The 25,748-nt window shown below is 56.9% G+C and overlaps 10 protein-coding genes across 10 annotated transcripts; 2 read left to right on the forward strand and 8 right to left on the reverse strand.

Annotated features, from left to right (window-relative positions):
- Positions 1 to 121: 121 nt before the first annotated feature.
- On the reverse strand, positions 122 to 1,822 carry L226DRAFT_554072 (sorbose reductase sou1). The gene is made up of 7 exons (XM_067682975.1): positions 1,364 to 1,822; positions 1,055 to 1,271; positions 864 to 992; positions 672 to 797; positions 459 to 589; positions 248 to 394; positions 122 to 197 (listed from the first exon to the last, which is right to left on the reverse strand). The coding sequence occupies exons 1-7, from the start codon at positions 1,468 to 1,470 to the stop codon at positions 164 to 166; spliced, it is 891 nt and encodes a 296-aa protein (XP_067533224.1). The 5' UTR covers positions 1,471 to 1,822; the 3' UTR covers positions 122 to 163.
- A 1,283-nt stretch (positions 1,823 to 3,105) lies between these two features.
- Positions 3,106 to 5,362, forward strand: L226DRAFT_573070 (uncharacterized protein; the record flags this gene model as incomplete). Its single annotated transcript, XM_067684776.1, has 8 exons — positions 3,106 to 3,249; positions 3,307 to 3,463; positions 3,539 to 3,545; positions 3,621 to 3,700; positions 4,703 to 4,800; positions 4,889 to 5,057; positions 5,120 to 5,126; positions 5,203 to 5,362. 8 exons carry the CDS (start codon positions 3,106 to 3,108, stop codon positions 5,360 to 5,362), a joined length of 822 nt encoding a protein of 273 aa, XP_067533225.1.
- Positions 5,295 to 7,768, reverse strand: L226DRAFT_151131 (uncharacterized protein). The gene is made up of 9 exons (XM_067672436.1): positions 7,342 to 7,768; positions 7,236 to 7,278; positions 6,860 to 7,172; positions 6,666 to 6,768; positions 6,423 to 6,612; positions 6,239 to 6,350; positions 6,062 to 6,169; positions 5,626 to 5,992; positions 5,295 to 5,571 (listed from the first exon to the last, which is right to left on the reverse strand). The coding sequence occupies exons 1-8, from the start codon at positions 7,526 to 7,528 to the stop codon at positions 5,654 to 5,656; spliced, it is 1,395 nt and encodes a 464-aa protein (XP_067533226.1). The 5' UTR covers positions 7,529 to 7,768; the 3' UTR covers positions 5,295 to 5,571; positions 5,626 to 5,653.
- A 132-nt stretch (positions 7,769 to 7,900) lies between these two features.
- L226DRAFT_151144 (uncharacterized protein) lies at positions 7,901 to 8,655 on the reverse strand. The gene is made up of 4 exons (XM_067672437.1): positions 8,601 to 8,655; positions 8,425 to 8,517; positions 8,009 to 8,368; positions 7,901 to 7,953 (listed from the first exon to the last, which is right to left on the reverse strand). The coding sequence occupies exons 2-3, from the start codon at positions 8,449 to 8,451 to the stop codon at positions 8,081 to 8,083; spliced, it is 315 nt and encodes a 104-aa protein (XP_067533227.1). The 5' UTR covers positions 8,452 to 8,517; positions 8,601 to 8,655; the 3' UTR covers positions 7,901 to 7,953; positions 8,009 to 8,080.
- An 847-nt stretch (positions 8,656 to 9,502) lies between these two features.
- Positions 9,503 to 11,549, reverse strand: L226DRAFT_466729 (FAD-binding domain-containing protein; the record flags this gene model as incomplete). The annotated part of the gene is made up of 7 exons (XM_067675996.1): positions 9,503 to 9,636; positions 9,715 to 9,917; positions 10,000 to 10,303; positions 10,365 to 10,838; positions 10,962 to 11,105; positions 11,177 to 11,295; positions 11,359 to 11,549. The coding sequence occupies 7 exons, from the start codon at positions 11,547 to 11,549 to the stop codon at positions 9,503 to 9,505; spliced, it is 1,569 nt and encodes a 522-aa protein (XP_067533228.1).
- Positions 11,550 to 11,907: 358 nt separating this feature from the next.
- Positions 11,908 to 13,342, forward strand: L226DRAFT_561813 (uncharacterized protein; the record flags this gene model as incomplete). Its single annotated transcript, XM_067683459.1, has 3 exons — positions 11,908 to 12,960; positions 13,023 to 13,080; positions 13,170 to 13,342. The coding sequence occupies 3 exons, from the start codon at positions 11,908 to 11,910 to the stop codon at positions 13,340 to 13,342; spliced, it is 1,284 nt and encodes a 427-aa protein (XP_067533229.1).
- A 1,199-nt stretch (positions 13,343 to 14,541) lies between these two features.
- L226DRAFT_466652 (uncharacterized protein) lies at positions 14,542 to 16,050 on the reverse strand (the record flags this gene model as incomplete). The annotated part of the gene is made up of 3 exons (XM_067675993.1): positions 14,542 to 15,439; positions 15,500 to 15,839; positions 15,897 to 16,050. The coding sequence occupies 3 exons, from the start codon at positions 16,048 to 16,050 to the stop codon at positions 14,542 to 14,544; spliced, it is 1,392 nt and encodes a 463-aa protein (XP_067533230.1).
- Positions 16,051 to 16,484: 434 nt separating this feature from the next.
- Positions 16,485 to 18,844, reverse strand: L226DRAFT_151199 (uncharacterized protein). Its single transcript, XM_067672439.1, has 9 exons — positions 18,752 to 18,844; positions 18,275 to 18,692; positions 18,170 to 18,212; positions 17,794 to 18,106; positions 17,613 to 17,715; positions 17,370 to 17,559; positions 17,186 to 17,297; positions 17,011 to 17,118; positions 16,485 to 16,941 (listed from the first exon to the last, which is right to left on the reverse strand). The coding sequence occupies exons 2-9, from the start codon at positions 18,675 to 18,677 to the stop codon at positions 16,609 to 16,611; spliced, it is 1,605 nt and encodes a 534-aa protein (XP_067533231.1). The 5' UTR covers positions 18,678 to 18,692; positions 18,752 to 18,844; the 3' UTR covers positions 16,485 to 16,608.
- Positions 18,843 to 21,011, reverse strand: L226DRAFT_151187 (uncharacterized protein). The gene is made up of 9 exons (XM_067672438.1): positions 20,594 to 21,011; positions 20,485 to 20,527; positions 20,116 to 20,422; positions 19,945 to 20,047; positions 19,681 to 19,879; positions 19,499 to 19,610; positions 19,324 to 19,425; positions 18,944 to 19,255; positions 18,843 to 18,888 (listed from the first exon to the last, which is right to left on the reverse strand). Exons 1-8 carry the CDS (start codon positions 20,784 to 20,786, stop codon positions 19,004 to 19,006), a joined length of 1,311 nt encoding a protein of 436 aa, XP_067533232.1. The 5' UTR covers positions 20,787 to 21,011; the 3' UTR covers positions 18,843 to 18,888; positions 18,944 to 19,003.
- A 610-nt stretch (positions 21,012 to 21,621) lies between these two features.
- L226DRAFT_537132 (G-alpha-domain-containing protein) lies at positions 21,622 to 24,636 on the reverse strand. Its single transcript, XM_067681260.1, has 10 exons — positions 24,306 to 24,636; positions 24,080 to 24,100; positions 23,319 to 24,030; positions 23,065 to 23,186; positions 22,931 to 23,007; positions 22,674 to 22,848; positions 22,462 to 22,575; positions 22,299 to 22,384; positions 22,183 to 22,216; positions 21,622 to 22,103 (listed from the first exon to the last, which is right to left on the reverse strand). Exons 1-10 carry the CDS (start codon positions 24,532 to 24,534, stop codon positions 22,054 to 22,056), a joined length of 1,620 nt encoding a protein of 539 aa, XP_067533233.1. The 5' UTR covers positions 24,535 to 24,636; the 3' UTR covers positions 21,622 to 22,053.
- Between the last annotated feature and the right edge of the window lie 1,112 nt (positions 24,637 to 25,748).

The raw sequence follows: 25,748 nt of genomic DNA on the forward strand, positions 1-25,748 counted from the left end.
CGGTCCGAGTCCCCGGGGGCGATTGCCAGTCTTCTCAAGACTAACAAGGAGGATAACGCTTTGGCTGAGCAGTACTCACGTATACTATTTGTTACTCGTACGCGTTACATCTTCACAGATGCCGCTTTGCGGCGCGATACCGAGCACTGGTCGCTCGTCGACCTCACCACGCCTGGTGGCCTCCACTCACAAACACACTACGGACGCGATGAGCCGCTTGCCACGCAGAAGCCAAGAAGACACTCACTCGGTCCCGGTGCAGTAAGAGCTCGCGTCGCTCGCGAGCCAAGCGCAGACACCCCGCAGCTCGTGCGTACGTCCGAATCTACCGAGCGGGTTCGACTTGGCCCAATGTTCCGCCGCATCGGGACGGTCATCCAAGCTTGAGTTCAATCTGTAAGCGCAGAGACGTCAGCGTCCACCGAATGGCCGCCGAAGGGCTTATACGATATGCTCACTTTGTCCTGAAGAACCCGGGGCTGATCGTGTTCACTCGTACGCCCTTGGGGCCGAGCTCACACGCCATGCTGCGTGCCAGCTGGAGGACGCCGGACTTCGTTGTGTGGTATGCCACATTGCAGTAAGTTGGCTGATGATTACCGTTTGAGTCGACATCCGTATTGTCAGCCACAAGTTCGTGAACTGTCAGAGGAATATCATATCCTACGTACCTCGGTGGCCACAGAACCGCAGATGCTGGCGATCAGGATGATGCTGCCGCCTTGCCCGAAGCGAACCATCTGGCGGCCCGCGGCTTGCGCAGTGAATAGGACCCCCTTGAGGTTGACATCTACGGTCTGTGCGAGTGTCAGCTAGCCAGCTTCTCGCAGGCTACGGTCAGAACGTGGTGCTCATATGCTCACATCCTGGAACTCCCGATTGGTGACTTCGAGCGAGGACTTATCCTCTCCCAATATACCAGCCGATGCGATGCAAACATCGAATCGGCCCTCCCGCGTGCCTATTGTCTCGCCAACCTTCCACGTCGCTTCCTACAACGACAAGTCACACATTAGGCCATGCTTGGATCGAATTCGGAGAACATCTGACGTACCTGATCACGTACATCGCCAGATATGTACTCAAACTTTCCAAGACCCATGCGGCTAGCGAACTCGCGGACCTTCAACCAATCTTCGCCAGGCTCCTGTGGCAGATCGAGGCAATAGACAGACCGCGCGCCTGCCTCGGCGAGAGCAAGCGCCGCCTCAAGCCCGATCCCGCGCCTGCTCCCGCTCACGAGGGCGACACGGTCGGCGAGAGAGAACTCGCTGGTGAACAAGGTCGGTTGAGTGGTAGGTGCTGTCCGGGAACATTAGTATCAGCAACGGGGGATTGCGTGCAGACGAGTACAAGTACTCACCCGACTCGGAGCTGGCGGAGGCTTGTAGAGCTCTCGCAACGCCGAACAGCTCTGGCTTGGGGGCCGCGTGCGAGAGGCCTCGACGGGTCAGATAGCCATGGCTGCATGAGAGGGTCCGTCTAACCGCTACGTTTAGCATGGCAGAGCGTCCGAGCACCGTGTATGTAGCACTGGATAGCATTGAGGACCTGGCAATGTGATGATGCGGTGAGGAGGTCGGAGACGAGGAGGGTCGCGCCCTATATACTGGCTGTGCCGATAAACAATCTCAGCGTAATTACCATGCCCGACAACCCAGGAAGCAACCGACATTCCCCACAGCGGCGTGCCAGGTGGCGTCGCGAGTGCCTGCTTGGGCTCGCATCAGTCAGAGCCTACTAAGTTAGTAACGTAACGGAAGCCTGAAGACGAGATTGGGCTGTGCCATTCTCCCTATCCGGCACTGATCATCTGGTAGGTTCACTCGAACTTCCAAATTCATACGAGAGGTGAAACCGACGTGGCACCGCACTCGAGTACGAGGTGTACCTTGCATTCCTGCCATTGTTCGTAGCGTCAGGATGTTTATCACTATATAGTGGTAATCAGTGCACAGAACTGTGATTTGATATGAATATGCTCACCAGTAGCGACTGAGGGGGACTTGCACCTGGGTGCTCGGGTCGTGGATGACACGTCCGACCGGGTCGCTATCGCAGGGAGCTAGAACAGGTGGCTCGGAGACTGACACCCCCACACCTTCCACACTCGTACTAGCGCACTTGTGGGGAATGTTTGTACAAACAACAGCGCAACGACTTGTTATACATGCGGAAGCTTGCAGGAGAGAACATGGCGGTGGCAGGAGGCGCTGGTGAGGGGCCGGGGAGGAGCGATGTTTGTCCTTGTTGGTATATCGGAGTTTAGATCGCAGATCGGCTGCCGTCATGTAGTCCAGTACTTACACCCACCTTGCTTTACACCTTGACTAGTGACTTCCGACTTTAACCTATGTTGCGAGACCTATATCTGAAAAGCCGGCATCTGGGGCTCGAAACTTTGGACTCTTTTCCGTGACTAGGGCCGTCATCGCCGCGGACATGCAAACAGACGACACTAGCTATTCATCTGGTCGGGGGTCCCATGTTCGACGAACTCAAGCCGCTCGATCCCTGATGCCCCGGGCTGGTCTCAGTCTTTAGATATGGTCCCTCTACGGAAATTTTGAGATAGGGTGCTTGTGCACCACCATAGGCCCCGCTTCAATTATGTCGGAGCTATCGCTTCCTCGGAAAGGTCGCCTCCGTTCTGAGCTTCAACACGCCCAGTGCCCGCCCGCGGGACGACCTCCGTTCCTGGTCCTACCTGGCCGCTAGTCCCGTCCCCATTCCTCCAACAGTTCTTTCATGGTTCACCATCTATTTCTCAGCGGCCTGTGCGAGTCGTTCGGATTTTGTTTGGGCCAAGTGTTCTCCTTGATTTCGTAGAATGATAGTTCAATCCAGGTAAGGGTCACATTTGGCGCTTTAAAGAGCTCGCGACGTAATTGGCAGAGAACAAACCGGGACGTGCTGATCGACTTCAACAAGGGACTCGAACCTATCATTCCTCCCCAGTGGGCCGTTGAACCACACTTCGCCATCACAGCCGACCTGTGGTTGTTCCCTAGAGCGCGACGCCCCTGATAGTATCCTACCTTGATAAAAAGCTTCCGTCGGAACCCATGTCGACTCGCTGCTCTCCAAGGACCTTCTTTCTGAGCCATGATCTCTGGCCCGTACATCGTCCTTGCAGCCTGTCTGCTCGTCATCGCGTGCTCCGGCGCCGCAGTTCCCGTTGGCCGAGAAGCCCCAGTTGACGATGCACCTGACGTTGTGTCCTCCTCAAATTCCACCCAAGTCGCACTTGTACGTGCCTGCTCCCTAACATCACTTCCTCCTAACCGCAGTTCTTACATTCCCCAGGACTCTGCTTCATTCGTGGCCTGCAAGGGGCCTATCAACGGAGTGAAGGAATGCGAAGAGCTCACCATTGCCTTCAACAAGTGCCACAGTCTCAAAGGGTACTGGTTGGATAATGTGATCACGCAAATATCGACCGGTGAATGCACGAACTGCGAGGGTGAGTCTCCGGCGAGCGCCGTTCCTTTGGCCCTCCCCGCTACTGACACTCGCTGACATATTGGACCGTTTCCAGGGTACGAGTAAGCACAACTCGTTTCCTCTTGGTATTAATCATAAGTGGTGACGGATTACGCTGACAAACGTACCGTTTGCAGCGACTATGCATGCAAGAACGTTCTCGCCGACTTTGGCCCGTCTGCCACTCAAACCGTGGATGACGGTATTGGAGACTGGGGTGAGAAGATCTCTTCGTTCAAGTGTTTCTTCCAGTGCCCTTCGTGACGGATTCTCGATGGAAGGAAAGGAGTAGAGGGATTTCCGTGCATGATATTTAGGTTTTATTGGTGCAGTTGTATGTAATAGAGTACTCTGTTTGTGTCGGCGTATGCGTATGAACTCCGGGGTTTGTCGATCTGATCAGGACTTGGAGAAAGAGCGTTGAGGGGTCTGCGAACACTTTGGGCCATCATCCTCAGTGAGCAGGGCATTCATCCAACCAAGACTACCACCCGAGGAGTCTCAATCTGCCGATTGATATCCGACCAGAATGATGATGACCCGTTGAACATTGATGGGCATCATGATATTCACAAAGAACAAGAATCATTGAAGCCATCGCCCGCCATCCCCGCTCTCCATTCTCGAGCCGTACTATCTTTGCAGTCGGACATGTTTTACCAGGGTTGGGCCCACTGAGGTCCGTCTTGCTACAGCTTACATGTCGCCATATAGCTCAGTCATAGGTTTTACGGGTAAGAGTCGTAGACTTCCGCCTTCGGGTCATCAAACTTACGGTCGGGGTCAGTCGGGCAACGGTGGCTTACAGCACCGGGGACGTCTGCCGACAGTAATGTCGATACCATTGGACCGACACTGCATAATTTGTGTCCGACAACCAAGCCCGCTCGCGTCAACTGTAGTGAAACGACGGATGGACCCACCCCGCGACACATAATAGCTTTCAGGGCGCGGGCCTGACAACAGACGACAACCGTCGTCTTCACGTCCCCGGAGCGCATATCAGTTTGACAATATCGAGACTCGCCATCGATTTTTCCCCCAATCCGCGTCCACTCTTTATAGGCTCGAGCTTGCACAACTTCGCCACACCTACCTCGAGACTCACCAACACAATCGTCGACTCAGATGCGCTGCTGTACACGTCTATTTATCTCTGCGGCTTGCTTACTCTCCGGCTGCGGTCTCGTCACCTCGGCTCACATACATCACGGTGCAGCCAGCGGAGCATCCAAACCTGTGGCGGCGCCGGAAGCAATCACAGCTATCTCATCGCACGCTGTGAACACAGAGAAGGAGCGCAGGGAGGTCCGAACCGTATGCACCGACTCCCGATGTATCATGTTGCTGGACTCGGGGTGATCGGGAGGAGTTCGAGTAGCGTTGCTAACAGTGACTTCGACAGAGCGGCGGCAACTTGATCAATTCCATTGAATACTGCACTGACCCGAACTTCAAAGGGCAGTGCGCGATGCCGACAGTCACGCTCGAGGACTGCATGATCATCACAGACCCGGTGTTCATGAACACGACTTCGAGTTTCCGAACGAACGACGATTGCGTCTACTGCGAATGTGAGTGTGATACCGCAGTTGTCACCGGTTTACTGATCAGCTAACGCCGTTGTTGCGAATAGTATACAGGTACGTACCTTTCCCGGCTTTTCAAGTGTAGTAGGACTCGTCCCGAGGCTGACCGCAACCGCTGTGATCTGCGCAGGGACTCGTTCTGCATAATCGATATCGCCACGATCTACGCGGGGTCCGCGGTGGGGGACGGTGGCGAGAGCAGCAAGGGCGCGAACTTCAACGACAAGGTCTTGTCGTTCCGCTGCCGAAGGGGAACCCGACAGTGGATGGCGCCAAACTGTCCGTCGTGATTCGCAGCGAGGGGCGGGAGAACTACTGCTGGGATAGGATGAATCGCGTTGAGATCATGACAATGACTGGGATGGCTGCAGCCTTAGGATTGAAGGGCGTGCAGAGAACGAGGTCGTCGGAGTGGATAGAAGGCCGTTTGGAGACTTGACTCAGATTCAATACTTTTTTGCTATCGCTCCGCGAGGTACTGCCGGAGAGAACCAGGATCCTTTCGATTCATCAGATGAAACGGCGCTACAAAAATAGTACAAATTATCTTGACCTCGCACATGCAACAACCAGAGATTTGGCTATCCAAGTCCACACGGAGATGGCGGGGAACTCGGTACTATATTTGCTTTGTCGACTTGGAGCGGACCACTGCCGGCTTGACGTGCCTCTATGGTGCCGGTGGGGTCGATTCTGGGCCCGATGTCTTCAACGGCATCCGAGGCACCTCCGGAGATATCCTGGACGGGGAATGTGGACGTTGTGCTGATCAGTTCCGAGAGCGTCCCCCGGCGGCGCCGAGTCGTCAGAGAGACGTTGAACCGGACGGACCCGAGCTGTCCCGGTGCGTCGTATACTGACTTTTCGTAGAGCGACTTGTCGACGGCACAGATGATGATGATGAGCGTCGGATACATGCCCTGTGACAACAAATACCGTGAGCGACATATACAGCGTGCTTGCACCATACATACGAAGCTGACGCTCACAATCAGGGGGACGAGGCAGCCGCGCATCACGTACGTGAAGCCCTTCGCGAAGCCGATCAACCTGGGGTTAGGGAATATGTCTGTGGCGCCATATATAGTCACGACAATCTACGTATGTCCTCCGTTTGTCAGTTGTCACTGTGCAAGCTACGGAAGAGGAAGCATGAGATCGCGTACCCAGAGACCACAGTACAACAGCCCAGACTCGACGAGCAGTGCTAGCGTACGCTCTACCTGCGTATTCGGGGAGGATTCCTTGAGATATGACATGATGTTACGCCGATGCTGCCTGTACAGCCCAGCGTCCCAACGCTCTCAGCTTCTGTCTACCATGCGATACGTAGGGTTTGAAGGGACGCACCATGCACGATACGAAATGAGCGCTGTCGCAATGACATTCGTCAAGAGGGACACGCAACAGACGACGATGGCCCAGACGTCCCCGCTGAGGAGAAATTGGGTGCTGTCGTCGTAGGTGATAGGGCCGAGATCGACTCTGGTGGTGGGAGCGGCGGAGTGGGCTGGTAGGATGATATCCACAACTCCAGAAGCTGGATAGAATCAGCATCGACACAAGAGAGATATGCGTATGCAAGGTACGTACTGACGGTGAGGAGAAGCATCAGGATACAGACCAAATGAACGAGACGACTATCCGGCCAGAGCACCCATGCACGCCACCAAACGATTGCATCACCGATGACGACCTATGTCCGAGAGGGGAAGAGGGAGAGAGCAGGACAGTCAGCGGGTCGGGATAGAGTACAGGTAGTAAAGCCTCTCAATGGAAATACTCACGCTGACAGTCGTCGACGCCGTATTCGCGAGGTCTTGTGTCCAAGACGCCTCGTGAAGGAATACAGGCACGTCTGGAATGTCGAGCGGACACTCCGAATCTCCGAATGCACCGGTGTCCGAGCGCCATGAGGAGGTCATGCAGGCTTGCATGTCGGCTACGCCACCCAAGATCTGCGATGTGAGGTCGGGCAGCTTGGAGAATATTTTCGCGGCCACTGCGAGCGTCACGAGCCAGTACGCAGTTGTCGAGGCCCACATGATGACAATCGCAGCGAGCATAAGTGCCGTCGCCCTTCGCTTGATGTTCTTCGAGCTATTCCCAGTCAGAGTCAGCATCAAAGTCTGTGTTGTCATCTGCGGATGAAATAGTACGTACAAGAGAACGTATGCCGCCACCACAGCGAGCACGGTAGACAGCCCTGTGGCAGCGAACGCGAGCTAGTCAGATAAGTGCATGGGACGCACTGATTTGACATACATACCGAAAAATGTCGTCGATAGAGCCAGGTTGATGGTGTTTTCTCTCAGGTAAGACAATTCGTACACGAATGCCAGCTCGACTTGCTGAAGCGCGATATCCACAGCCTGCGACAGGTTCGCCAGGGCAGCCTGTGTGATATTCGAGCACGTAGCCACATCCTGGACTGATGGTCCCGGGTACGGATCCATGTGAGGGAGTGCGGGGACGGGGCGAAAGCAAGCGGGACACCTCGGAGGATGTATGGTAGATATGTCGGAGACAAGCTCTCAGGTTCATTGCTAGGGTTCACCGCCCGATGCCTGCGGAACGCAGGTGACCAGTAGCCCTCACTCCACACATTTTATTGAGCATGCCGCATGCACCAAGAGCCCTCCGCATGTCCCAAAACGTGTCCGGAAACCATGGAAAGTGGGTCTCGAAGATCCCGGTAGACGGAGGAGGACGGCTTACCTGCCATAACGCCGTGACAACCGCGCGATCAGTGTATGGCTATACTCTGCCACGCCCCTTCGTATCACCGGAATCGGGACGCTGAGGACACACAATCCACAATCGGCTAGTGGCTGCAATAGAAGGTGATCCAAGTCTCGTAAGCACATACCACTGCCCCAATCTGAGAATTGGCTGGTGGATGCAATAGAAGGCGACACAGTCTCCTAAGCACATACCACTACGCCACATCTCGTCAACGCTCACTGGTATACCGTATCCTTGTGGAGGCGAATTCATCACATGACGACCTAGTCAAACTCAACCTGTCGTCCAAACGCCGGTCTATACGCTTGGCCTGTCTTGTTGATCGGCTCAGAAGGTTTCGGAGTACCGGCAGAGCTTGGGCCCAAGGTGTTATCGCCTATCGACATGGGGAACGTGTCCAAGATACCAAGAATACTCGAGAGCGAGAGTGTCTGTATCCCGAAAGGAGACAGTGCGAATGCGGGTGAGGACATCCGAGCGGCGTTGTGGGACTTCTCGTGGAAAGGCTTGTCGAGGGCGCAGAGGATGTTGATCAGCGTCGGGTACATTCCCTGCAGGATGAAGAGTCAGTGAGAATCGGTGCGCTGGTAGAGAAACTGAAACTGACGACGGGTAGAATGAGGCATGGGCTCATCACGTAGTACAAAGCCACACTCGAACGTAAACTCTTCGAGCTTCCGGGCCACAAGTGGTTAGACAACTACGATGGCCCACCACGTTGCATCACGAACTACGCGTCAGCCTGCAGTCCCGCCGATAAGGGCAATATAAATAGCTACCGACCCAGAGAGCACAGTACAACCCGCCGGACTTGACTAAGAAGGCGAGAGCACGGAGCACTCATTGAAATGCGAGACGATGAAGATTGGGTGTTGCCCGTGTTGCGTACTCGCTACCAGTTCTCGTGTGCACGGGCACAAAGGCAGAATTGAAGGAAGTAAGTGACGCACCAGACTCGGTATGCGGGCAGTGAGGGCGTTCATCAGCAGCAAAAGGATCGCAGCAGCGATCAAACCCCATCAGTCAGTGCCAAGCCCTGACAGCGAGCCTGCGTTCAAGATGAACAGGGTTGCTCATGGGTCCTTTGGCCTTTGTAACCAGGGACTCCGGTCACTGGCCGCTGGATCGCTCAGTATACCGCTGTCACTGGCCAGGGGTACGTCGCTTACCATCAGTCCAGCTTTGTACGAAGTTCAGCGAGCGTGCAGGGGGTCACTCGCGAGCGTCGAGGACATGATAGGAGAGACGAAACTGGGTCAGCGTTAGTGTGTTAGCGCCGGGACTAAATACCGTGCACGTGCCCTCATCTTCTCTGCGTCTTCCTTCTGCTAACTACTTTGTGGGATGCTGGGTGCCGACCTCTCGGGCTTGGCTGGCCCACGCACTGACAGCCATAGATCTCCAGCACTGCATATGCCGAGTCCACAGCAGCCGCCCCCTTACCCGTGAAGATTTCTCCTACTACACTCGGCTCGGATCTATCCTTCTTACACGACGGGTGACATCAACACGCGGCGGGCTAAGTATCCTCCTTCTCGAGGACCAACAGAAGCCCTGAACTTGGGCAGAGCTACACCTTCACGTCACGGTATTAGGTATTCACATCTGCCAGAGTGGATGAGCAGTATTCGTAATGTATTCGAATAGTAGGGTTATGCCACTCCGAGGTACGCATAAAATTCCTGTCAGAAATCGTACGGGTAATGGAACACGCGGTTCGCGTCATACTTGTTCTTCAGATCTGTCAGCCGCGACGTATGCGTCGGGTAGTACTTTTGGTGCGCGACCTCGGCCGAGTACGTGCTGTCAATATAGTTCACTGCGTGAGACACCCAGCCAAGGGTCAGATTTCGATTCGAATCATGCGCAGCGACGAAAGACATGAAAGCGTACGCACCGTACTCCTTGAAGGTCGTGTTGGACTGGTTCTGCTCGAGCGCGGCCTTGATGCCTTGGATGAACTTGATCCCGTCCTGGTCGGAAACAGAGCTCGGGATCGTGCCGTAGTACTGGATCGAGTACAGCGCGTCTCGGGCGTCGAACGCGTTGAAGTCTGCATCGCGGCCCCGGATGGCGGACTTGGACCCGCCATACAGATCACTAGCCGGATGGCCAAGCCCAGTGAGCAAGACAAGCCGAAACCTAACACCGGTGACCGAAGAGAGGAGGAAGAGACACTCACAAGATGACGAACCACTCGACCGCGCTCTTCGTTCCCGGGCCGTAGAAGTACTGCATGAGCGCGTCCGCAGAGGCTTTCCCTAGCGGCTCCTGCTCGCTTACGAACGTCGACGTCGCGTAGAAGTGGTCGTGGATGTCCGGGGCCGCAGTCGTCGTGTTGAGGGCGCTACTGCCATTTTGCGCCCCGGCGTAGTACAGTACGGACGTGATCCAGTCTTGAGTCTGGATCGTCGTTGTCGTCGGATTGCCCAGCGCGGAAAGCAGCGGGGCCATTGTCGCGTTGAGCTTGGACACATCGGCGCCATCTGTGCGTGACCGACGATCTGTCAGCGCGCAAGCAGCACAGCGGGCGCTCCGGGTACTCACAGTACGAGCCGCTGACGGAGAACGCGATCCCATGCGGCGTGCTAGCATCCGGGCTGACATGCAACTGCATCCCAACATTAGCATCCAACGGCGTATCCGGATCGCTCGCAAACTTCTGCCACGCCAGCAGCCCACTGCTCGCCTCCTCCGCGGTATAGTTCGCATACGCGTACTGGAACGCGATCGAGTCGACCGCCTCGTGCGTCTCCGCCGTGAACTGCGTGATGATCCCGAAGCTCGCGCCTGCGCCCATCGCGGCCCAGAACAGGTCTGGGTTCGAGGACTCGTTCGGCCCCGTGCTCAGTGATCCTGAGGAGGCGGTGAGGATGTCGCCTGCGGCGGTCACGATCTCGATGCTGGTTATTTGGTCGGCGAGGAGCCCCCAGGCGCGGGAGGGGATCCCGAAGCCGCCTTGGCCCGCGTGGCCTCCGATGCCAACGTAGGGACATGTACCGTGCGCCAGAGCACGTTTGCCTGGGAGCAGGGGCAGATAGGGTCAGCGTTCGTTATACGCCAAGTGAGGCTCGTGGGTCACCCAGGAGGAGAGGACTCGGAGTGGGAGGGAAGGAAGTAGAAGGGAAGGATTGAACAACTTACCGTTATTCCAGAGATAGAGAGCAACGTCGCCCAGGCGGTTCCCGCCGCCGATCGTGACGGTGCTTCCGTTCAGAGACAAGTGGCGGAGGCGGTCGAGAGACACGGTCAGGTGACCGTCCTCGCCCCCGAGAGCAAATGCAGCATCTAGGAGCAGACGCAACGGCGTTCAGTCAGTATCGGTATGTCTCCTGGAAAGAGAAATTGCAGGTACTGACAGGAATGACCGCCACCTCGGGCGTTGACCTTGACGCCGCTCGCTGCGCCACACTTGACGGCAGCAGCGACCTGCGTGGAATTGTTTGGGTAGACGATCGCTGCAGGCTTGTAGTTGAAGCTACATAGACATGCCACCAGCGGTCAGTATGCCACCAGTACAGTCGGAAGAGCATGCACGTACCGCAGGTTGTAGGCAGAAGAGTTTGCGGCATAGGAAGCTTCATCCTGGAGGACAGGGTCGAGGCCTGCCTGTTCGAGGCAGTTCACGAAGGTGTTGTTGGCGCGGCCCTGAAGCGAACTGAGGGGCGCCCAGGCCACGACCGAGGTTGTGAAAGCGGAGAGCAGAACAAGCAGAGTGAAGGATAGATGCATGGTGAACGGGAACCGTACCTTCAAGGACGGTGTGCGTAGGGGTCCTCTCGCAACCTACTCTCCCTACCTTTTATACAACCAGTGTGACTTCGGAGAACTCGACGCCAATACCAACAGCCTCGCGCGCGCACGACAGACATGAGGCCATCGTAGGCCGCCCGCGAAGTGGTATTCAGCCTGTCTATTGTGCGCGTAGAAACCCGCCAGCCGCCAGCGCCCTTCGATATGCGGGGCTCCACTCCATGACGCGCCCTACGCGGGCGTCCGAGCGCTATATGCAGGGCGAGATGTTCTGTAAACTGTTGTTCACTGGAATTCTAGGATACGAAGGGCGAGGAGGGTCAGATAGGAGGAGACCATGTTCGGATTAGGTAGTGCTTCCTTGTCAGGGGTCACAGCTTCACTTAGCCACCATCCACCAGCACCTCAGCTCGAGTCCATGCTCTCCTCCGTCCGAAACTATCTCTTCCGAATCCTGTACTGCCCCACATCCGAGACCATCCCACTGAGAACGCTCCTCCGGCTCTCGGGCGACCAGCCCCGCGAGTGGGACCCCACTTTCGAGGACTATTACGCGCTCCTCCTCGAGCGTGACCCGGACATGTCTCCTTTCTTCCTCTACTTTGGGTTCAGCACACATTCTCAACGGCCCAGGACGCAACGCTGTGCCAAGCTTTTCCAATGCTGCATCGCCAAGGTGGAGATGTCTGCGATGAGCACGGACACCTCCGATTGGGTGGGCACGTCCCTGCTCATGACCATCGTCACCGACGACCATACGACCGGCCGGACCCGGCTTGCGGGTGCGCTCAAGCTTGAGTGCACCGCCGAGCCCAGGTCCAACCCTCCCAGGCGTGATCAGGACACCGATGGTACCGCTGAGGAGGTCGTCAGCAACGCCGCTCCAGCCGCCGTCGCCGCCGCCGCGGCGCACGAGAGCACGCCCCGCGCCGCTCAGCCGACCTTCGTATTCCGGCACCGGGTCCGCATGTACAACCGCCCGCCGCCTATGACCCGTGCAGGCGGAGAGACTATCCTCTTCCGGTACACGTTCCCCCGCCGCCGCCGCTTCGACCGTCCGGATCTCACTAGGGTCTCCGCAGCCGTGACCTCCATCCAGGAAAGGTTGCGGCAGCAAGGGCCCGACGCGCCGGGCGAGGGCGAGGGCGACGCGGAGGAGGTGTTGATGCGGACGTATTGGTTTGCGGCGCTGATGTTTTGTGTTCTCGCGGGTCGGGAGGGGGACGACACTCGGTTGTGCCGCCGTTGCTCGTCCGGCAGCGAGAGGCCCGAAATTGGCAGCAAATGTATGGCGGGAACGACGCCGAGGAAGCGCACAGCGCTAGATGCATCCCGTGGGCTTGAAACGGGGCTCAAGAGAAATCGGGGAGGACTCGGACAGTTGTTCCCTGTATGATAGTAGTACTCACCGTCGTCTTGGCCGGTCGTTGTGCTGTCGAACCGTCTTCTCAGGCCTGCGCGTCAGCCCATCGCAGCCGGAAGTGGGATATGCATGCAACAGAGAAGATACGTAAATTGGCCATAGTGAGGAGTACATACGCCGGTGGCAAACGAGAGCCATGAGACGGTTTCTGTCAACTTTCTGACCTGGAGCGCCAGCACGTCCTCTGCGCGAGAATGCACGCGGGTTTGAAGGCGGGGGCGAGAACCTGATGTGCCGGTTCGAAGACGACCAAGAGGCGGGCAAGGGTGTTCATGACAAGGGTGAAGTGTTTGGGCAGTTTGTCGTCGCGGCTGGTGTTAGAGCAAGTCATCGCGCGTCGCCAGAGTAACAGAATAAAGCGAGTTTCCGATTGTCCTGTACGGTACTACGTCGTGGTACAGAGGCAAACGGATGGCGCATAAGGCGCCCATCCGCACACGCTACGCTACGAGCAAGCGCTCGCCCGCTCGCTCACGAAATCCGATAGCTGGGGCCAGCAGGCGAAGATAGCCTCATCTCGCACGCAGGAGAGTGAGCCATTTGGGATTGTAGGTCTGGAAGAGGCGACGCGGTGATCATTGGCTGGCGAGGATCGAATGGACGAGAACGGTCTCCAGCCTGAGAAGTCGCTCGGACTGTGGACGTGAGGCATGTGCGTCGTCAATAATACTTAAGACTACGTAACCGCTACCTAGACCGCGGAATCGAGAAAAACTAGCTAGGACTCCGCGGTGCACAGTTGCGGCGACAAGCTCAGAGAGCCGAGTGCGGATGTCGCGGGTACACTCGTACCCAGAGGACACGGAGAGCAGGAATGCACGGTCAGGGGAGATGGAGACCTCCGAGCGACTGCCGACCGGACTAGGGAACGGCGGCGGCGTCCTACGTACTTTGTGGCGCTACATGGTAACGAGTCCTGAACGAGGATTTTCGTACACGGTGAGGCCTGGAGGGTGATCGGTGAGGTAAGGCGACTCGGTGAGAAACACTACTCACGGTAAGACAGCTGCACGAGGAGGAAGGCGTGCAGATGACCACGCCGGGGATCATCCCAGGACTCTTGAATAACGGGCATTGACTTGGATGGACTCGAGAGCGGACTGGACAGTCGACGAGGGATGCTTGCAGGAAAGGGGCGTCTTGAAAGAGATTGCCGGAGTGCAAGACGAAGGACTTGGCGGTGATATGCGATGATGCCAGCATTCCTCACCTCTTCGCTGTAACTAACCATCCATGTGCGCCGAGGACTGGCGGAGGAACTGACCGATCGTGGACCACACCGCGTTATTCACGGAACGAATCCTAAGTACCATCCTCGTCAGTCTTGTTACAACAACAAAAGTTCAATCAGGGGCTTACCTCGACGTAGATCCCCAAACTGTTAGCCCAATTTTGACCCGTCCGAGGGTAAACTCCTCCAACTTCTTCGTGAACGTCGCGGCGTACTGGAACGTTTCCATATACTCTTGAAGAAGCTCTTGACGTGCTCCGATATGCCAGGGCTATCTTCCTCGTCAGTCTTGAGACAACATAAGTTTAACCAAGGGCTTACCTCGAAGTCGCAAGAATACAGCCCCACACCATCACCCCAATCCTGGCCCGCCCAAGGGTAAATCCCTCCAACGTCTCCGTGAACGTCTCCACATGCTGTAGAGCCAACTCCTTACGATCTGTGACGAAGACGATGTGCCAAGCACGCTTGTCCCGAATCTTGCGGTCGAAGTGCGCCCAGACCCTTCGGAGCCCTTCCTCAGGGCTACGATACTCGCCCGCGACCGTGGCTTGCAGCACGTAGACATTCGCGCTATCCCCGAGGACACCATCGATGCCCGGGAAATCGGACACCGACGGAAGCCAATAAAAGGTCGGAAACCTCCCACACCACGAAAGAGCACTGACGGTGCCGTAGAGCAGCTCCAGTGACGGCTGCATAGTCGACTGCGCGTTGTGCTTGCGGAAGATCGTGAGGGGCGGAGAGCTACTGGACAAGTGGGCGTGCATGCGTTTCTCCAAGTTCCAGGCATCCAGCGACCGCGTTAGAGCATGCGGAGAGAGCCAGCGAAAGAACTGCAAAGCTTGTTTCTTGTCGAGCAACCGGCGAGCGTTGTTGAAGGCCTCGGTGAGGTACGAGGTAGGAATGGTGGTGAACGCGCCACCAGAATCGGTGACCCAACCAGTCTTCGGATTCTGCGGACGATACGGTAACACGAAGAGAACGTCGGACCCCACACTGTCGGGCAGTTTCGCTTCCAGAGGGAGTAGGAATGCGGTAGGCGAAGCCAGGATAGCGTCTGCTGCGGCTAGAGCTGCCCTGCGGAGATCTGCCTCCACGCTCTCGCGATTTTCCTTTGGTTGTGCGCACAAGACAGCGAGGATGGATCGAGTGCACGGACCCCACTGGCTGATGAGAGGATAAACGTCGTCTGTCTGGAGCCCTAGCTCCTTCCTGTTATTTGACATGTACGATCAGTACGTCTGGCCATCGTCCGAGGAATAGACCACATACACGGTAGCCCCTATCTCAAGCGGGCGCGGTAAGTCTGAGACGACGACTTGTCCAGAGCGGTGCTTGCACCACGCTTTCCACCTGTCAGGTTTTGGCGACGAGGCCTGGATCACTCGAGCGTTAGATGTCATGAAGGGCGGACACGGCTTCAGGACGTCCTCGTTGGAATCCGAGAGGGCCCAGTATTCTTTCATGATGCTCGTTTCGCTATCACTTGCTGAGCTGATTGACGCTCCCTCGTGGTCGAACATGACAACGATGTCAGCATATAGATGGATCGCAGTAGGAAGTTTCCGCTCGAGACGGTACAGCAGAAGGTACAAGAGGAATACGGTCTTGCCTGGGAGCATGTCGGCATAACCAGCAGCTTTCGCAGAGCATGAAAAAAAGTACGCACCAATGCCAGGCTGCCCCGTTACCACGATCGAGGGGACCTTAGCCAAGTAGCCCTCCTGAAGCGTCTCCAGGAGCCACACATATTCAGGACGAACCACGAGGACGTCTTGGACCGAGAGAGCACTTCCGCCGCACGCCGAGAAGACCGACTTCATTCCGTGCAAAGAAGTGTACTCCCATTCGGATTCAGTTGGTATCGTGCTGCAGTCGTCATCGATATCGTCGGTCGACACAGTGGGTGCGTCCCCGTTGGGGAAGATTTCCTGGATGGATATAACGTGTTCAAAGCGATGGGGCCACGGCTGGCCCCAAGCCTTGTTCCACAGATCTGTAGCAAGTTCGATGGTGGTTGGCGGCTTTGCAGGAGCCATGACAACTTGGAGAAGGAGAAGGACTGGAGGAGAATGTCATTGTCTGAGATCAGGATAGGACGCTCTGGTCGGAGAGAGTGTAACTCACGTGACATTCATAGGCGCCGACGGTCTGCACTTCGCCGCGACGACTCCTGAAGATGTCTGCTCCTGTGCTTCTCTCTGGGTCACCTGCTGGAGCGGAAGAGCAAACGGCAGTCAATACATCCGGTATTTCTGCTCTGACACACTCCCGGAGTGAACTAGCAGTGAGCCGTCGAGAGTCCTGCTTTGAATTCATCTTCGAAGAAAGGGACTGGGACAAATTATGACGACTTCACACATGCACAACCAGAGACTAAACTATCCAAAACCACGCGGCGATGGCGGGGAAGGCACCATATTTGCTTTGTCAAGCCCGATGGGACCTCCGGGTGGACGTGCCTCTGGTGTGCCGGAGGGGCGGATTCTGGGGATGTCTTCAAGTTCAACGACATCCGAAGTACCTCCGGAGTCGTCCTCAACGGGATACGTGGACGTTGTGCTCATCAGCTCCGAGAGCGTGCCCCGGCGGCGTCTCGTCAAAGGCACGTTGAATCGGATGGACCCGAGCTGTTCCTGTGCGTCGTATACTGATTTTTCGTAGAGCGACTTGTCGACGGCACAGATGATGATGATGAGGGTCGGATACATGCCCTGTGATGAGGGATACCGTGAGTTACATGTCCAGCGTACTTGCATCATACATACGAAGCTGACACTTACAATCAGCGGGACGAGGCATCCGCGCATCACGTACGTGAAGCCTTTCGCAAAGCCGATTAACGTTGGGTTGGGGAATATATCCGTGGTTCCGTATATCGTCACGACAATCTACGCATCCGCCGATGATCAGTCTCATGCAAGCTGAGGCAGACGGAGGAAGCATGAGGTCGCATACCCAGAAACCACAGTACAACAGCCCTGACTCGACGAGCAGTGCTAGCGTGCGCTCTACCTGCGTATTCGGGGAGGATTCCTTTAGGTACGTCACGATGTTCCGCCGATGCTGCCTGTACATCCCAGCGTCCGAACGCTCTCAGCTTCTGTCTACCATGCGATACGTAGGGTTTGAAGGGACGCACCATGCACGATAGGCAATGAGCGCTGTCGCAATGACATTCGTCAAGAGAGACACGCAACAGACGACGATCGCCCAGACGTCCCCGCTCAGGAGAAACTGAGTACTGTCGTCGTACGTGATAGAGCCGAGATCGCCTCTGGTGCTGGGCGCCACGGAGTGGGCTGGTAATACGATATCCACGACTCCGGAAGCTGGATAGAATCAGCATCGACACAAGAGAGATATGCGTATGCAAGGTACGTACTGACGGTGAGGAGAAGCATCAGGATACAGACCAAATGAACCAGGCGACTGTTCGGCCAGAGGACCCATGCCCGCCACCAAACGATTGCATCGCCGATGACGACCTATGTCCGAGAAGAGCAGGACAGTCAGCGAGTCGGGATGGAGTACACATTGTGAAACCTTTCAATGGGAGTACTCACGCTGACTGTCGTCGACGCCGTATTCGCGAGGTCTTGTGTCCAAGACGCCTCGTGAAGGAATACAGGCACGTCTGGAATGTCGAGCGGACACTCCGAATCTCCGAATGCACCGGTGTCCGAGCGCCATGAGGAGGTCATGCAGGCTTGCATGTCGGCTACGCCACCCAAGATCTGCGATGTGAGGTCGGGCAGCTTGGAGAATACTCTCGCAGCCACTGTGAGCGTGGAGATCCAGTACGCGGCTGTCGAGGCCCACATGATGACAATCGCAGCGAGCATAAGTGCGGTGGCCCTTCGCTTGATGTTCTTCGAGCTACCCCCAGTCAAATTGAGCACTTAAGTCTGCGTTGTCATCTGCGATTGAAACGGTACGTACAAGAGAACGTATGCCGCCACCACGGCGAGCACGGTAGACAGCCCTGCAGTGAACGTCGAGCTAGTCAGATAAGTGCATGCTTCGCAGAGACACTACTTGACATACCGAAGAATGTTGTCGATAGAGCCAGGTTGATGGTGTTTTCTCTCAGGTATGACAATTCGTACACGAATGCCAGCTCGACTTGCTGAAGCGCGATATCCACAGCCTGCGACATGTTCGTCAAGGCAGCCTGTGTGATGTTCGAGCACGTCACATCCTGGACTGATAGTCCCGGGTACGGATCCATGTAAGGGAGTGCGGGGACGGGGCGAAAGCAAGCAGCACACCGTCCGTGCGGCTCGGAAGATGAACGATAGCAATGCCGGAGACAAGCTCTTAGATGTATTGCAAGGTTCGCCTCCGATTCCTTCGGAACGCAGCTGATTACTAGTAGCCTTCCTCCACCACGTCCGGGAGAGTGGCGTTGAATTGAGCATGCCGCATGCACCGATAGTGCCGTCCGCATGTCCCAAAACGTGTTCTGAAACCGTGCAAGGTGAGGATCGAAGATTCCGGTAGACGCGGAGGAAGACGACTCACGACATAATGCCGGGATGAGCCATGACCGTGTTATTCCTGGAGCACTGGCACGGCTATCCTTCTGCCACGCGCCGTCGTCCACATATCACCGGGATCGAGACGCCGAGAACGAAGTTCACAGTAGTACGGAGCATTGGCTGTAAGGTGCATTAGAAGGTGACCCCAGGCTCGCCATATCTCGTCAACGCTTACGTGGGGAGACGATCCCATCACATGACGACCTCAACCTCAACGTGTCGTCCAAACGCCGCTCTATATGACTGCCGTCTCGGCTGTCTTGTTGATGTGCTCAGAAGGACTCGGAGTGCCGGTAGAGCTTGGGCCCAAAGCGTTATCGCCTATCGATGTGGGGAACGTGTTCAAGATGCTCGAGAGCGAGAGTGTCTGCCTCCCGAAAGGCGACACAGCGAATGCGGGTGAGGACATCCGAGCCGTGTTGTGGGACTTCTCGTGGAAAGACTTGTCGAGGGCGCAGAGGATGATGATCAGTGTTGGGTACATTCCCTGTGTTATATAACGGATGAAGACCAAGTGAAAATCGGCGCGGCACTGGTAGAGAACCAGAAACTCACGACGAGTGGAATGAGGCACCCGCTCATCACGTAATAGAAGCCATACGCGAACGCAGACTCTTCGAGCTTGAGGGCCACAAATTGGTAGACCACCACGACAAACTACCACGGTGCATCGCGAAATACGCGTCAGCCTGCAGTCTCACCGATCAGAGCAACATGGATAGGTACTAACCCAGAGAGCACAGTACAACACGCCGGACTCAACCAAGAGCGCGAGCGTTCGCTCTACCTGCGAGCGCACGGAGCATCCCTTGAGGTGCGAAATGATAAAGATTCGGTGTTCCCTGTGTTTCGCACTCGCTGTCAGTTCTCGGATGCCCGGATACAAAAAAAGGAAAGTAAGTCTTGACGCACCAGGCTCGGTACGCAATGAGGGCTGTCGCAACCATGTTCGTCAACAGCGAGAGGATCGCAGTGGCGATACCCCATTTGTCAGCGCCAAACAGCGAGCCTGCGTTCAAGACCTCAACGGTGTCGGCCGCATAGGACGAGTAGATGGTGAAGAGGGTTGCTTGGGGCGTGCATGCGTCTTTCGTATCCAGGATTCCGGTCACTGCCCGCCGATCGATCAGTATACCCTGCATGTGTGGAGCGCACACAGGAGGAGAACTGACTGACACATGGTGGCGATTACGAGTGTAGTCCAGGCGTAGAGCACGACCCGGTGGTCTTTCCAGAGCACCCACGCACGCCACCACACGATCGCATCCCCAATGATAACCTGGGTAAGGCGGAGGGAAGTCAATTTTCAGTACTCAGTTCCGAGAATCTGTGGAACCATTCACGTACGTTTGCCATCAACGCTACTGTCCCCGTACACTGCTGGATCCCTTGAGCCTCCAGATAGTCCGGGACGTCCGCCACCGGAGGCCCCGTCTCACAAGCGCTGAATGGGCGGCCAGTGGCGGGTGAATAGCTTGTGCAGCTCTGTGCGTGATCGACGCTGACGAGAATTTGTGCCATGATGTCGTGCATCGTGGACTGTGCCTGCACCACGACGAGGAGAGTCGCTATCCAGTATGCGGCCGTCGACGCCCACATGGCGAGTATGGCTGTGAGCATGAACGCGGTGGCCTTCTGCGCGATGCCTTTGAGGCTGCAAGCGGCATGTGAGTGAGTGCGAATGGAACGCATATACGCTGCTAGAAAGATACGCACAAGAGAACATACGCCGCTACAGCACTGAGGACGGTGAACAGTCCTGCGACAAGTCGCAGTCAGCCCGCTTCAAGTTTCGCACAGACTCCTCAATGACGCGCGGACGTACCGAAGAACATCGTCAGGACGACCACGTCCACTATGCTTTCCTTCACGATCGAGCCGTCGTAGCTCATCCCCAGGAGGACCTCGGTCCGCGCTGTGAAGATCATCTGCGACAGGTTCGCGCGCGTCGCCTCGGTCACTTGGAAATAGATTGGCCCCGCGCGGGGCACAACGGGCGCTGAGAGAGTCTCGTCCATGATGATGTCCGTGAGACGGGGCGGAGGGAAGAACCGGTGGGGCGGCCGGGAGCGATGGTGCCCGCGGAGACGTCCGTACTTGAGGCTTGCGTCGCAATGGCGTGGGGTCCCCGACGGGGGTACGGATCCGCGGTGGATCTTCCCCTTACCAATAATGTTGACGTTCGGAGACTGGGGTCACGACACAGCACCGCACTAGGCGTAGCCGCAGCCGCAGCGTTGGAGGTGCGAAGGTGAGGTGGGGCACCGACACCGTACGAGCGGCAGCGGGTGCCCGTCACGGTGTTTGGCATGCCGCGTCCATCCTTGCGCCGAAGAGACGAAGAGAGAGACTCGGCTCAGAAACGTCGTTCGGAAGCATGCGTGACTCGCCACTTCCTCTGGTCCAACCTCGTTTACCCATCAGCCTGACCTCAAACGACTTGGATCGAAGAGCCTCAGAGACGACACACTAGGCATGACTTCGGGATGATGCGCGACTCGGAGCCGCCAGTGTATAGCCGAGGGTGGACAAGACAAGGCTAAACAGCTGTGTCTGGCGACTGCCGAGCCTACTCTCCGGACCTATGTATATGTCCGCCGGGTGCGTCTGGCCACATGGACCCAGACAGACAGAAGGACTCGAGAGAAGCTCGGCATTGCCCTCGCCAGGATGGACAGATGGAATAAGTAGAAGCTGTGGGAGACAGCGGTCAGATGCAGATGGATCATGTCTCGAGACACGCTAGCTAGTAGTCTCTTGTCGAGTTGTTTCAAACTTCAAACTTGTGGAGGTACTTACCACGGCTGGCGTGTCTTCTAGGCTTCTCTCGTCATCGGTCCCCTTGTACTTATGTAGCCGAGCCTTCCTCTCCTGTACCCTGTACTCGTGTAGATATGTATGTATCATGTCAGTACCATCGCCATCTGTCGTCCTGACTCCTATAGGTTCCGCTTTCAAATCACCGGTTAGCTCGTCACGGCAGGAAGCAATGATATGGCAAGGTAGAGTATGATGAAGCGTTCCATCCAGCAGAGAGACGAATAGATTGACGGAGCAGAGATAAAGTAGTACATATCTAATAAGATAGTGGATAGTCGTGGTGCGTGGTGCGTGGTTATGGTTATGGTTATGCGGGTTCCAGTTCCAGCGGATGCCGTTGAATTGAATTATTCCGAAGCACGAAGCGTAGATGGGGTAGACTGTAGATGATCCGTAGATGAACGAATAGGGGGAGAGCGAGAGCGGTCGGAGGCCCGGGGATGGGGGCAGGGGGAGCGGAAGGACCTAAACAAAGTCCGCCCGGTGCAGATTATGTCGAAGGACTCCGTCGCGGACTGGCGGAGGGGGCGTCAGCTCTGTCTAGATGTAGCACGCGCGAAGGGGAGGAAAAGGCGGCGAGAAGAGAGAGCTCACCGGATGCTAGTGTCGACGCGGTCGCCTCGGTGTCCTGTGAGTGAGGAAGTTCCATGAGTGAGCGAGGGTATACTATGGGCAAGAGAGAAACAGAGAAGGAGAACGGGAGGACTTACGACAGCGGTCGTAACGTAGCCGTAGAACGGCCGCCCTGCCTGCGGCGAGTACTCGCGGTGCTGGTCGCGGAACTTCTGAAACAAGTCTACACGGGAGCAAGGGCGACCAAGAGTGAGCACAGGGCCTCCCACGCGTGCGAGGGGGTGCGAACGGGTGACGTACAGCGCGCGAGAACGGGGGCGGTGTTTTCCCGCTCGCCAAAGCTGGGGAGGTACCGGTTCACCTTGACGCCGTTGGCGAGCTTGACCTCGAGCAGGTCGTACTTGTTCAGGAACACTGCGCGGCCGCGACCACGGCAGGGATGGGGATATCACGCATCAAGCATCAGTCGCAGGCGACGGGCAGATAGGGACCTGGGTGGGACAGCGACGTACGGACGATGATGCACTTGGCGAGCAGCTTGGACTGGATGATGCCCTTCCAGAGGAGGAACGAGTCTTCGAGCCTGTTCACGCGCCGGTCTTCTGCGAGAAGCTCGTCAAAGCATGAGATGGGCGCGAGGAACAGGATCGCGTTCGCATCGTCGAAATATGGATACCACGCCGCGCGCTGCGAACAGGGGAAGCAGCCAGTCAGTCGGTGACGGCGTGAGATGTGAGATGTGAGATGGGGGAGGCGGGTCGCGACTGACCGACGTTCTCGACCCCCCGACGTCGTAGATCATCCAGTCGCGGGAGACATCGCTCGCCGTCGCTCCTACAGGGCGCTCTGCCCGTCAGTCGTCATGCGGTGCCCTAAACTCGGACAGACGCAGAGGCGGCGCACCATAGTTTTCCATGGCCAGTCTGTACTCCTGCACACCGACAGTGCGCAGCCGCGCCCGTACGATATCGTCGTCCGTGGGCTCGTAATCCCGGGCGGCTATCCGAATAATATCATTCAAGAAGCTGCGAAGACATGTCAGTGCGTGCGAGTGCAAAGGGCGAGCGTAGCGCCACCAAACCGCATGGCAGGGGAGAGAAGAGCGATCTGGAGACAGAAGGCGGGCGCAAAAAGTTCGGGATTCAGTCAGTACTCACAATCCAGGCGCAAGCTCCATGCGTATCCGCCGCCGCTTGAGGAGCTCCTGCACGACCTCGTCCTTCCAGAGCGCGTGCATGTCCTCCGCGCAGCTCGCAATGACGTCCGTCGCGTCCTCGAGCCGCTCGCCGTCCGCAGCGCCGCCCTCGCGCATGTCGTTGTTGTCGTTCCCGCTTATGCGGTTGTACGCAGAGCGCACGGCCTCGCGCCAGGACGCGTTCGAGCGCACGTAGTACTCGGACGGCCGCCGACGCCCGGTGCCGTTCTCGAAGGGGGCAGCGGCGCTGAGCTCGTCGCCACTCGAGCCGCTGTCTTGTCCGGAGAGCGCAGATGTGGTGTTGGAAGCGGTGATCTCGTCCGAGGCTGCGCCAATGAGCTGCTTCAGATCCGCTTCCACGCGGCGGAGGGGCGCGAGGCGAAGCTTGAGAAGCGCGTGGGTGTGGCTGAACTGGATGGGTGGTGAAGAAGGGGACTCGGCGGTGGGGCTTCCGGAATCGTTCGCGTTAGCGTGTCCGTGTCCGCTGGAGGACCCAGTGACGGGGCGCATGAAGGGGGATGTGATGGGGGAGGTTGCGTTGGGAGTTTTGCCCATTTCTTGGGAAAGGATATCGAGGATATTGTTTATGGAGCGGACGAGGTTGAGCTGGATGACTGCGCGCCACGACTCGCGCTCCGCTTTCCATGCTTTTGGGGCGAACGCTAGCTGGAAGTCTGTGGACGCGGTTAGGGGTGAAGCGGCTGGGGAGACGCGAGCACGTACTTTTGAGCATGGTAGACTTGCCTGAACACGTCAGTCAGCACAAGGTCAGCCCAGGTCGGGAGAAAGTACGTGATAGCGCATGCACACGACAAGACAATTGGTGCATACGACCGAGCGGCGGCGTCGACTCGTGAATGCCATAATGGGAGGCGTACGGTATACGTCGGGTTGCGGCGGGAAATGGGGATCGGGAGCAGAAGTTCGGTGGCAAGATGCATGGACGTACCGCTTTCGCTCTGACCGAGGAGGAGGAGCTTGAACATGTTCTTCTGCTTCTTCCATGCGGCGCGCTCCTGCTTGATCCTCTCGTCTATCTCGTCGTTGACCCGCTTTGCCTCCGCCTCCTCGCGCAGCCTCGCAGCACGCTGGTCCGCAGTCTCGCCTGGAGGCGGGGCGAGCACCTTGGCGAGCGGGTCTTCCCCCAGTGGGTCTGTGGACGGTCGGATGGAGTACATGGCGGCGAGCGGGAGCAAGCCGGGAGAGGAGAGGGGAGGTGGAAGAGGTGGAAGAGGAGAAAAAGAGAGGTGAGGACCGGGAGTCGGGTGGCTTGTTGAGCGGGATGGAAGATAATAATTAGGAGTTACGGCGTCTTGCGGAAAGGTCGGATGGACAGACGGCCGCAGACTCGGACCTGGGCGCGGTTGCAACACGTTCAAAGTCGCGCTCCCAGATCCGTCTGATCTTCCTCTCCCCACTCCCATTCTCTCCCCCCAACTACCCCGCGCGCGCTCACAGGCACACACTTCGAATGCCGGCCTAACCACTGCGCATTTCTCAGAAATTCGCCGAGTCCCACTTGGCCGGAGAGAGAAGAGCTCTGGTGAGAGCCAGGAAGCTGCTCATGGGATCGCCGGCCGCGGCTGGCAAGCGCAGATCCAGATCTCACCAGGCCTTGACGACGCGGCCACTCCCCATCACTCTTCATTTCGTGTATAACCCCCTCCTCAATTATCTTTCCTCAGCCGGAGCACTGCACGGGTTGCGACCTGCTCTCTAAGTCAATCACCCGTCCACGCTCTGCGATTATCGCTGCTGCCCCAGATATGGTCCCGCACCCCCCTTCTTTCTGTTGAACATTTACACCATACACGCTGCTTCGCCATGCGTGATAGAACGTCATATCTATCATCTAGATGCTCGCGTCAGAAGTACTCGTGGACGTCCCTCCAGTCCGTTTCACGCCACTTTGCGTTCCGTCCATACGCGATTGGACATGTCCCAGCAGTCAGCAGGTCCACACTGAGTCCACCAACGCTACCTGGCTTGGTCACGGTATGCTGCTGCACTCGGAACATGGGACAGCATCTCGCAGCCGATCGTACTCTACAAGCCCCTAGTAATGGCAGACTGCGAATCTGCCAGAGGCACTTCGGCCTATGTATCAACTGTCGACGTTGAACACCGAACATCAAGCGATAGGCAACATAGCGGTCTGCGGTCTCTTTGTGCAACAGCAGGTCTCACACGATCTGACATGCGCCGTCCGTCGATGGAGGTATTCGAGTTGAGAACCTGGTGGCGCGGTGGCTGACTGCTTTAGCCACCCGCATCTCGATCAGGAGGACACTCGCAACGCGCTTGTACCGCACTTGACGCTACCTGCTGCAGTATTCAATCCGGGGCGACCCTGGCTTACTACTGGCGATGAGAACTCATCTCACGAGTTTCT

The sequence above is a fragment of the Lentinus tigrinus genome, assembly GCF_003813185.1.
Source record: "Lentinus tigrinus ALCF2SS1-7 unplaced genomic scaffold L226scaffold_22, whole genome shotgun sequence".
Lineage (NCBI taxonomy): Eukaryota > Fungi > Basidiomycota > Agaricomycetes > Polyporales > Polyporaceae > Lentinus > Lentinus tigrinus.

What these genes read in the sequence shown, in the direction of transcription:
- L226DRAFT_151144 (XM_067672437.1), bottom strand. Translation starts at nt 8,451, where the DNA reads ATGAGCCCATGCCTCATTCTACCCGTC. An exon ending in CATGCCTCATTCTACCCGTC is followed by an intron (nt 8,369 to 8,424) that starts GTCAGTTTCAGT and finishes TTCATCCTGCAG; the next exon opens with GGAATGTACCCGACGCTGAT.
- L226DRAFT_151199 (XM_067672439.1), bottom strand. Translation starts at nt 18,677, where the DNA reads ATGCGGACGGCACTATCGGTGCATGCGGCATGCTCAATTCAACGCCAC. An exon ending in GTGGCGGCATACGTTCTCTT is followed by an intron (nt 18,107 to 18,169) that starts GTACGTACCGTT and finishes GACTGGGGGTAG; the next exon opens with CTCGAAGAACATCAAGCGAA. An exon ending in TGTTGTACTGTGGTTTCTGG is followed by an intron (nt 17,119 to 17,185) that starts GTATGCGACCTC and finishes GCGGATGCGTAG; the next exon opens with ATTGTCGTGACGATATACGG.
- L226DRAFT_554072 (XM_067682975.1), bottom strand. Translation starts at nt 1,470, where the DNA reads ATGCAGCCATGGCTATCTGACCCGTCGAGGCCTCTCGCACGCGGCCCC. An exon ending in CTGGCGATGTACGTGATCAG is followed by an intron (nt 993 to 1,054) that starts GTACGTCAGATG and finishes TTGTCGTTGTAG; the next exon opens with GAAGCGACGTGGAAGGTTGG. An exon ending in CCAATCGGGAGTTCCAGGAT is followed by an intron (nt 798 to 863) that starts GTGAGCATATGA and finishes ACACTCGCACAG; the next exon opens with ACCGTAGATGTCAACCTCAA.
- L226DRAFT_537132 (XM_067681260.1), bottom strand. Translation starts at nt 24,534, where the DNA reads ATGTACTCCATCCGACCGTCCACAGACCCACTGGGGGAAGACCCGCTC. An exon ending in ATGGAGCTTGCGCCTGGATT is followed by an intron (nt 23,187 to 23,318) that starts GTGAGTACTGAC and finishes ATGTCTTCGCAG; the next exon opens with CTTCTTGAATGATATTATTC. An exon ending in ACTGGCCATGGAAAACTATG is followed by an intron (nt 23,008 to 23,064) that starts GTGCGCCGCCTC and finishes ACTGACGGGCAG; the next exon opens with AGCGCCCTGTAGGAGCGACG.
- L226DRAFT_151187 (XM_067672438.1), bottom strand. Translation starts at nt 20,786, where the DNA reads ATGGACGAGACTCTCTCAGCGCCCGTTGTGCCCCGCGCGGGGCCAATC. An exon ending in CTCATTGCGTACCGAGCCTG is followed by an intron (nt 19,611 to 19,680) that starts GTGCGTCAAGAC and finishes TGCGAAACACAG; the next exon opens with GGAACACCGAATCTTTATCA. An exon ending in GGTGCCTCATTCCACTCGTC is followed by an intron (nt 19,256 to 19,323) that starts GTGAGTTTCTGG and finishes TATATAACACAG; the next exon opens with GGAATGTACCCAACACTGAT.
- L226DRAFT_151131 (XM_067672436.1), bottom strand. Translation starts at nt 7,528, where the DNA reads ATGGATCCGTACCCGGGACCATCAGTCCAGGATGTGGCTACGTGCTCG. An exon ending in GTGGCGGCATACGTTCTCTT is followed by an intron (nt 7,173 to 7,235) that starts GTACGTACTATT and finishes GACTGGGAATAG; the next exon opens with CTCGAAGAACATCAAGCGAA. An exon ending in CTCATTTCGTATCGTGCATG is followed by an intron (nt 6,351 to 6,422) that starts GTGCGTCCCTTC and finishes TGGGCTGTACAG; the next exon opens with GCAGCATCGGCGTAACATCA.